The sequence below is a fragment of the Bemisia tabaci genome, chromosome 3 (assembly GCF_918797505.1).
Source record: "Bemisia tabaci chromosome 3, PGI_BMITA_v3".
Classification (NCBI taxonomy): domain Eukaryota; kingdom Metazoa; phylum Arthropoda; class Insecta; order Hemiptera; family Aleyrodidae; genus Bemisia; species Bemisia tabaci.
In genome coordinates this window covers 8,562,709-8,572,589 of record NC_092795.1, presented here as the reverse complement: position 1 = coordinate 8,572,589, position 9,881 = coordinate 8,562,709, and the positions used below count along the sequence as shown (strand labels likewise).

Genomic DNA, 9,881 nt, shown 5'->3' with positions numbered 1-9,881 from the left:
GCCCCCCAGAAATCTCGTGCCCCCCCCCCCCCCAGAAAAACGGGATCCTCCATTCCTCACCCACCCCCCGCTCTCTTCACCACGAGAGGTGGTCCCATGCCCCCCCCCCCCCAGAAAAATTTCCTAGCTACGCCCCTGAACGTCAGTAATGTGTGACAGGTGGAACGCCAATACTTCCCTTCATTTCCGCGCGATACCGCATCACGTACCTACTCCGGAGTCCAAAAAGAGGAGTTTCCTTCAAAGCGGTGTGATACCACACACAACGCTGATACCAACGCTGCTGTTCCAATATTTACGAGACTCACAGGCGCCAACACGCCAGATGCGCCTAAAAAATGAGGGATATGCGCAACGTGGTTCCTTAAATGTTGCCCCCTCCCCTCTCAAAAAAATCCTAATTTTTCTGTTGGGTGATTTTTTTAAATTTCGACGCTCGGCAGCGGATTCTGACTTTTCACTAAATGCGCCGTGATACATGGGTAAAAAGTCAATTTGGTCCCTACAAATTTTCGATGGCCCCTAAAAATCGAGCTTCATGGGCCACATGGCCCCTAAAACTCAATGGTGAGTTTCGAACACTGTTAAGGAATGATACCAATGGGTCAGTTACCCTAGTCTCAGAATCGCATGTTGTTAGTTTCAGCTTAGAGATTAGCAAAACCCGAGTTAAGATCTTTTCGAACACCATGTTTCTACGTTCTACGTTCATTATTAACGGAGATAACGCCCAGTCGCCCATCGAAGGATATACGGTGTATGACGTCATCAGAGTATGAAACTTGCCTCCGAGTTTCAGGAGCCATGTGGCGCATCAAGCTTGATTTTTAGGGGCCAAGTTTACTTTTTGTCTATATATCAAAGCGTATTTAGTGAAAAATTAGACGCAAGGTGTTTTAGTTACAGAACTTGTAGCTGTAACTTGGGGGGAAATTTCGAAAAATCACTGAACAGAAAAATTAGGATTTTTTTTTGAGGGGGGGGGGGGGGTGTAATTTTATAGGGGCCACGTTGGCGTAGAGCCTTCATTTTTTAGGAGCCATGACCGATTTCTTAGGCGCATTTGACGCGTTGGCGCCTGAGAGTTTCGAACAGTGGACGTCATACACCGCGTTGATGCGTATCATGGTTGCATTTCCCTTTTAATTTCATAAAGCAGTGATATACATACACATTTGTACTGTTTACTGGGTTATTCTTCCTCGCAATTTATTTGGCTATTATTTTATGACTGAATGCACTTGCGCAGTGGATAATGTTATTTTACAGCATGTTTCTTCATGGGTGATATTTCTGCTGATACTGGACGTAAAAAATTGGCTCCTGGACAAAATTTGTCCATGTTTGCTGTTGAATAAGCTGAAATCATCAAAATACGATTCTGTCTAACGCAACTGACCCCTTATTCAGGCCCGCCACAAGGGGAGGGGGGGGGGGGATATTGGGTCCCTGGTACCGGGGCCTCTGTCGCCCGCAACACACCACTTCGAATTCACCTATTGCCTTTGTCTCGTAAGGAAAAGTGAAAAATTCACCCTAAAACTTTCGCAAAATAAGAATAACCACGGCCCGAGTTGGGATGTGGCAGGCCTCCCTTATTGTATCCTGCGACAATTGTCAACTGCAGAGGGAAAATGGATAACATTTGAAGACAAGAAAGGAAGAACTTTGACCATTTTTGCTGATAAATAAGCTGAAACCATCAAAATACTATTCTGTCCAACGCAACTGACCCATGTTGTATCCTGCAAAAATTGTCGACTACAGAGGGAAAATGGATATTTAATGCTAAGAAAGAAAGAACAATTAGATACGTACCAGAAGAGAGAGATGAAATTGCCCGACGCCAAGCTGTAAGCACTCACGACACCACACTTTCACTGGAATCGAACCGCGCACTAAAAAATTGGCCAAACATCGTTTAGATAGAAATAGTTAAAAAAATTCCAGATTCACCAGGAATTGAATCATGTGTGGTTAACTTACTTCAGTTCTGCTCAGATAAGGCGTTTACAATAATACATGACATGAAAACAAGATAGGAAAAATCATGAAAATAAAATGATGTTAATGATAATAAACGGCGTATCTTGAAACCAGAATAATACAACCACGAGAAAAGTTTCTTGTGGATAGTCAAAAAACGAAAAAAAGGGAAGAAACCAAGCATACTTAATGCATGTTCTTCCAGCTCCAATATATTAACTTACAGATACAGGTGTAATAATTTCCAATTATTTATGTTTTGATTTATTTGCTTGCTTTATAAGTCCCACATAATTAACGTATGCTTCGTTTTCGTATACCTAATAAAACATATATAGAATGGTTTAACGTTAGGCCAGTATCGTGGATGCTAGCCATTAGCCGCATCAGCGCTTATAACTCATCGTTCGACTTGACGTGAGATTTTGATTTCGAAGCGAAAATCCGTGATTGTACATAAGAAAACCTACCAACAATATTTGCTGCCAAGTTTCATGTTTGGACATCAAATTTACTGCATCAATGAGGACTGAAGATTCGACAACTATTTCAAGGAATACTACAAGAAGCTAGAATTTTTCTGCCCCCCCCCCCCCTCCAACCCGGATTTATCGGGGCATACTGAAAAGTGTCTTCACTGCCGTACTTTCTTACATCTAAAATTCAAGGACTTAAAGGCGGGATTTGATCTTCGTCGGCATGTAAGGTAAGTACTGGACTGGAGGAAAGAATTTCGAAGTTCCGCAGTGAAACTCACCGACTTTTCAGTGTTGGGCGAATATCCCTGACTTTCCCACGTTTTCAACGACTTATCAAGAGCTATTCACCCTGGGATGTACATCTTTATCAGGGCTGCCGAAACTCTTACGTTTCCCATATTCCTCACTCACTTGTTACGCATCGTTATAAATTTTCTCACTTGCTACTCATCGTTCTCCATTTTTCTCACTACGATTCACAGTTCTTCATTTGACTCACTTATCGCTCAATGTTTCTCGATTTTGTTCTCTGTTCACTCACTGGGTCTCGATTTTACTTCCCCTTTTCACTCTGTTCTCGATTTTACTCGCTCTTCATTCTCCGTTCTTGATTTTACTCACTCTTTACTCACCGTTTCTCGATTTCACTCACATTTTACTCACATTTGGCTCGCTGTTTCTCGATTTTACTCACATTTTGCTCACTGTTTCTCGATTTTACTCACATTTTGCTCACTGTTTCTCGATTTTACTCAAATTTTGCTCACTGTTTCTCAATTTTACTCACTCAGTACTCGCAAATCGTGCGAGATATGAATTCTTTTAGGATCGATTATGACTCCATCGATCGCTCATCACACCGTGAGACACTACGGTGGAGAATTATTCTTGAATTATTCACAGATCATTGGATTACTCTCAAACTACTAACATTACACCCATTTAACTCGTCAATGCTTAAATTACACACGAGTCGGCAGCCCTGATTTTCTCACTGAGAAGAATTGGATACATAACTCGCAACAAAAACAACAGTTTCCGTGACAGTTGGTCGTAACGCTGAGAAAAATAATTCTTGTGTTAGAGAACAGCAATTACTGCTGTTATTAGTAATTCTGCTGCTGATTCTTCTCTGTCTGCTACGAACTGCGAATACTTCTTCCTCTCCTGCTGCCATTACTAATTTTTGAGTCCGATCGCCAGTTTGCTAATTTTCTCAAATCAAGGAATTTTAGCAGCTGCTGTGACTACTGTTGTTGCTGCCTATTGCGTCCTCCTTCTGCTGCTTCTTCTCTCTGATTTATTTCTTCAACTCCTTTCGCGTGAATGAGCATTTTGAGTAACAAGAAGATTTTAATTTTTCTAGTGTGACAGAAGGAACGATGGGGGAGGATGTTACAGTTCTTCATGTCCCACATTCTCTCAGTCTTATCTGTGATCTGAAGCAGGGTGGTGGGGCGTTCCTTTACCTTATGGCCTGTGATCTAAGCAAGTGTTTCCATCATTGTGAATCTGAATTTCCGTAAAAAATGGTGTGTTAGATGCATAGAATGAATTGTGACTATGAAAACACTGACGCATCAATCTAGCTAAGCTCGGGCAAAGACGTCATTCACGGAAAACAGCAAGTTGCGTAGCTGTAATCCCACGGCTATGGCTGAAATTCGACGATCATCATCTTGAAATGGGGGACAGGAAGGAGGGATTCAGAATGGCACAAAATTCGAATAGTATTTACATAGAAAAAAGCAGAACAGATTAATTAATTAGACAGAGAAAAGCAGAAGATATTATTAATTACATAGGGAAAAGCAGCAGATATTAATTAATTAGATAGAGAAAATCAGGAAAGATGCATTAATTAAATAGAGAAAAGCAGGAAAGATGCATTAATTAGATAGAGAAAAGCAGGAAACATGCATTAATTAGATAGAGGAAAGCAGGAAACATGCATTAATTAGATAGAGAAAAGCAGGAAAGATGCATTAATTAGATAGAGAAAAGCAGAATATATTATTTAATTAGATGAAGAAATCAGAAAAGAAAATGAAAGGTACTACTCAAGAACTAACTGAACAAAAGGTTAGCTACTTTAATAAACTACTAAAGAAGAAAATGTAGAAACACCTGAGAAATGGAGCTCTTGCATGTGTTAGGGATTTGCGACTGAAGTACTTATTCCTAAGTAATATTTCGCTCGAAACACGATGGTGCCACTAGTTTTCTCTAAAATCGATTCCCAAGCTCAAAAAAAGCTCTCAAAGTTGAGGCCGTAATGGAGGGGATGTTTAACACTGCCCTCAGAGTCTACCTTTATATCCAGTTAAATTTTCCATGCAAAGATAGGGAGCAAATACATTAGCAGGTTTGCCACTTTATTTGGAGACTCCGAAGTTGTAACCACGGCAATTCTGCTAATGTATTTGCTCCCTATCTTTGCATGGAAAATTTTACTAGGTGTAGAATTAATGGACTCTCAACGTTGCGTGGAATATCCTCTCCATTACAAACTGAACTCTGAGAGCATTTTTGAGCTTCGGAATTGATTTCAGAGAAAACCAATGGCACCATCGTGTTTTTCACGAAATTTTACGAATGAGAAAGTTGAAGTACTTGAAACGCAAATCCGTGACACTTGCAAAAACTCCACCGTGTTGTTTTTTTTTTTTTGTTTTTTTTTTTTTTTTTTTATTTATTTTATTTTGATTTTGAGTGGGTGAATGTTGATCCCTTCTTCGTGGATGTTGCCTCAGAAGAGGGATGGAGAACCGGAACTGAGAGTGAGTTCGCGTGGTTTGTAGGACTTCAATCAATCCCGCATACAAATCAGTCAATCCCGCATGCAAATCAGTCAATCCCGCGTGCAAATCAGTCAATCAGTATACAACTCAGTCAATCCCGCATGCAAATCAGTCAATCTGCGTACAAATCAGTCAATCAGTCCAAAAAGAATATAAGGAGAGGAAGGAGTGGAAGGAAAGGTGGGAGGGAGAGAAAGAAATAAAGAAATAGAGGAAGAGGAGACTGGCGAGCATGCCCAGCCTAGGCATCGGGAGCCAATCCCGAGGTCACCGACCAAGGGTAAAAGGGCACCTCCATGGTGCCCGCAACCATCCACCGGGGTAGACGTGCGGCCGGGGCGGTGTCTGCAGATCGCTCCTCTAGCGCCCCCAGACGGTACAAGACGTCCGCCGACCGGATGGACGACCGCGCGCCGGGCGCTCCGACGAGTGCTCGGTCGGACGACAGAGCCTCCAACTCAACTTCACTTTCAGGCCGAGGTTAAAGGCCTCAGCCTGAAAGTGAAGCTGATACGGAAGCACTATCATCACGGTAGAGCAGTCGACGGAGCGTCCAGCGGGTGTCCACCCGCTCGTCGGACATCAACGACGTTCGCCGACCGGGCGGACGACCGCGCGCCGGGCGCTCCGACGAGTGCTCGGTCGGACGACAGAGCCTCCAACTCAACTTCACTTTCAAACCGAGGCTAAAGGCCTCAGCCTGAGAGTGAAGCTGATACGGAGGCACTGTCATCACGGTAGAGCAGTCGACGGAGCGTCCAGCGGGTGTCCACCCGTTCGTCGGACGTCGGACCGTAAGGAAGCACTATGACCGAAACTGACGGCCGTCGTCGTCGTTGAGCGTCACGGCTGTGAAATGCACGTCGCGGCTGATACGGAACTTCCAGGACCTCTTTAAGGTGATTTGATGGACGCCATATTTTGTGTCAGAACGGCATGCGATACATCGCATCAATTAGTTCCATTTTTTCAGCTACTCGTCATTTTCCTCGAATTTTGAGATCGCAATTCTGTTGTCAGGAGACTAAAGCACTCACTTACCAATTTTAACAAAGAAATTCAACGTAATAAAGGCGTGGTTTTTTCAGAGAGAAAACATCGCATTCGATACTGATATCGAAACGGCACTCGAATGCGATATTTTCTCTCGGAAAAAACGACGCCTTTATTACGTTGAATTGCTTTGTTAAAATTGGTAAGTGAGTGCTTTAGTCTCCTGACAACAGAATTGCGATCTCAAAATTGAAGAAAAATGACGAGTATCTGAAAAATGGAGCCAATTGATGCGATATATCGCATGCCGTTCTGACACAAAATATGGCGTCCATCGAATCACCTTAAGCTCGGGTCAAAATCACAGTGCGGAGCCCGGTTTCCACCATCAAATTGAGCCCATCAAAATTGATCACCGGTGGAACTGTGGGCTCAATTTGATCGTGGAAACGGAGCTCCACGCTGTGAGTTTGACCTGAGCACATACGCCGATTGCACAAGTCCCAAATGGGGACCGATACGACAAGTCCCTCATCGTCTCGACTCTCATTTGGGACGTGTGTAATCAGCTCTTCTAACCTCTGCACCCTCCCTCTAAAAGGCACTCACCCTCGAGATTTTCTTCAAGTTGATGCTCAAATGCTGAAATACATTTTTAATTTTTACTTCTATTTCAAGTAACTCAAAAATTAACTTTCAATTATGACTTAACTCATTAATATTTCAATTACAGAGGTGTGAGTGGCCGAAGTTGCTAAGGCACCTCTTAAAAAAAAACAAAAAAAAACTAACTACTATACTACTACTACTACTACTACTACTACTACTACTACTATTACTACTACTACTACTACTGCTGCTGCTTTTACTACTACTGCAGAAGATGTACATAGGAAGAAAGAAGAACAGTCGGTAGTGATGTCATATATCGGAGTTTCAGGCACGCAAGTTTACATTACGTCAGTCAAATGTATGTTTTTGCTTCTGTTAACACTGTTTCCGTACGAAGAGAGCGCATCCGAGAACCTACTTCTTTCAGATGCATTAGCTAAGGAAGTTGTTTAAAATTTGTTTGTTAGAAAAATATTAAGGAGAAAGAAAAGAAAAACCGCAAATTTTATAAAAAAGCACGACTAGTTGCAAAAATTAAGTTAGAAACCTAAATTAATGTGAATACTGATAATCTGAAAACGTTCTCTCAGATAGCTCGAGCGAAAAATTGCGTTGGTTTTTTAATCGGGAGCTTCAATGATAATTTTATCCATTTCACGAATCAAGAGTAACATTTTTGAGCGATTTTACTCCCTAGAATTACAAATCATGGGGACAGGGCATCAATAGGATTCGAAAAGATAACTATGATAAAAACAAAACTGAAATATTGAATGAGAGATCAGCATTATAGCTACTTGAACTTTCACAACGACATGAAATAATGAGGCATTACAGTACTACGGGGGAGGGGGTACTGAGAGTACTAGGAACCCCCCTCTCCCCGTCAGAGAGTTTGAATTTATAAACTTCCCCCTTCCAATGAAAAATTTCTGGCTATTCCACCGCGCGGGTATAAAATAAAAACTACGACACAAGGACTCAAGTGAACTTTTAAAAGATCTCTGCAATGGAGCTTCAGAAAAAAGCTTATTTTCCCATTATATTGGCTTTTGATCTATTGCTACAGTGATGTGCGACAAGACACATGTGGACATGAAAAAAAAGAGAAGCGAGAAAGTTGAGTTCCAGGTGATCATCAGAGCGCGCAACCACTAGCGACTTTCTTTATGCACCGAGAGGGGAATAAGTGCCTCCTTTGATCAAGGAAAAATGAAAAAATTAAATCGATAAAAAGCCGCGATAACGGTAGATACCTAGCTCTAAAATTACTGTTGCTAACTTGACAACTAAATTGTGAAGAGGTCACCTACCCACCAATAATGTTTATAGGACAAAAAATTCCCCCGGCTCCAAGAGCAAGTAACAACTGCCGTGATAAGGCTACTGAGAGATGGGACTGCTCGAGAGCCAAAGCGTTTCTCACCAAGAAAAGATGCGAGGAAAAAAGGATCAAAATTCGGAGAAACTACAATGACTTTCACGGCAAGAAAAGTTGGGTTTCTGGATTTTACATAAAGATCAGGGCGGTAATGGGCCAGGGCCACCTAGTGAATGCAGATTGTATGTTTCTGCAATCCAGAATTATCATCGTTCATCTACCCCACCGTTACTAATAGCAATAAAACTTTTGGATAAAATTGTTTTTATCTCTGAATCCCAAGTTGTTTGGGTTCACAGAGAGGGATTTTACATTGTAAAACTATAGCACTCCGATGTCAGTCAGGATCCAAACGCAACACGAGCAGTTTTGCATAATACCAAGCTTTAGGAAGTCCGTGAGATATCAAGAAAATACCGGTTCTAATCGGTGCAGAAGTAAATGCGGGGAAATACAACAAATAATTTCATAAATTTTCGAAAATAATTCATAGAATTAATCAAATAATATAAATATGCCCCATTTAAAGTGAGTCAGCTCTTGAGAACACTGCTAATTTGATCTTCTTTTTCATTTTTGAAGCATCCTGGTTTTTAAGACTTCTTGCGGTTCAAGGGTTAGCTTTTGCGCATTCTTAAATTGGACTGCATTTTGCAATTTGGAAGTATAATTTTCTGGCTCAGTTTAGAAACAACATACGTACAGTTAGTTTCCTTCTGCACATAAGTGTTTCTACAGATGAGCCAGAAATTGTAGTTCCAAATTGCAAAATGTAGTCCAATTACAAGTTCAATTACTCTCACTGACTGTTTCGTCTCTGCCCGCACACAGTGCGGCGATTTCGGCCAGACAATGACAGCAACAACCGCCATTAAAAGTACAGTTTTTTTACACTTTTCACAAGATTAGAAAAAATAAAAATAGGCAGTTTTCGCATGAGCTGATTCAGTTATGATGCATAATTACAAAAATACTTAGACACTCAATATATTCTGTTTAAATTCTTGTTTATTATCCTTCTTTTTTTTCTTTTTTCCTGTTATTGTTCTCTTAGCTCTTAGTTTCTGAAAGCCGCTGCGAGACTCAGACGCCACAATCCTCAGGGAGTGTATCTCTATGTGCCAGAAATGCGAAATCACTTTGGAAGAAAAGTACTATTCTAATCTAATGTATGTTGATGGTGTATGCCCTAATGACATTTACTTATCTAAGTAAATATAATCAAAACCCTAATACTGTGGCCCAAATACTGTAAGTTACAGGATCATAGAATAAAGCTGGGTCCACACTGTCCTGCGGGGAAATCGAAGCAAATCAGCAGTAAAACCTCAAACACCTATTCATCCTTTTACCAGGGATTTTATTTATTATTTAAATTTAATTTCAAAATTTCATTTTCATGTTATTGAACTCTTAATTTTTGTACATGAGAAAATTTAGTTTTTTTTTTTTTTAACTAACCATATAAAGATATTGGAAAGTAAAAATATATAATGATCCGTATACACTGCTAAATATATTGGTAAAATACTTTAGTATTTCTATGCATCAGCCTGAGCTGATAACTCTCCCACCTCCTTCTAGCACTATTACTCATTAGAGTTGTTTTGGTGACTTTCGTGCTAGTTT

General features: G+C 40.8%; 1 protein-coding gene across 1 annotated transcript in view; it reads right to left on the bottom strand.

Annotated features, from left to right (window-relative positions):
• Positions 1–1,831: 1,831 nt before the first annotated feature.
• trp (transient receptor potential) overlaps positions 1,832–9,881 on the bottom strand; it is a 61,262-nt gene continuing 53,212 nt past the window's right edge. The window contains exon 15 of the mRNA XM_072297709.1: positions 1,832–1,898. Within this exon, the coding sequence (XP_072153810.1) occupies positions 1,878–1,898 (21 nt within the window). The 3' untranslated portion in view covers positions 1,832–1,877. The remainder of the gene's footprint in view (positions 1,899–9,881) is intronic.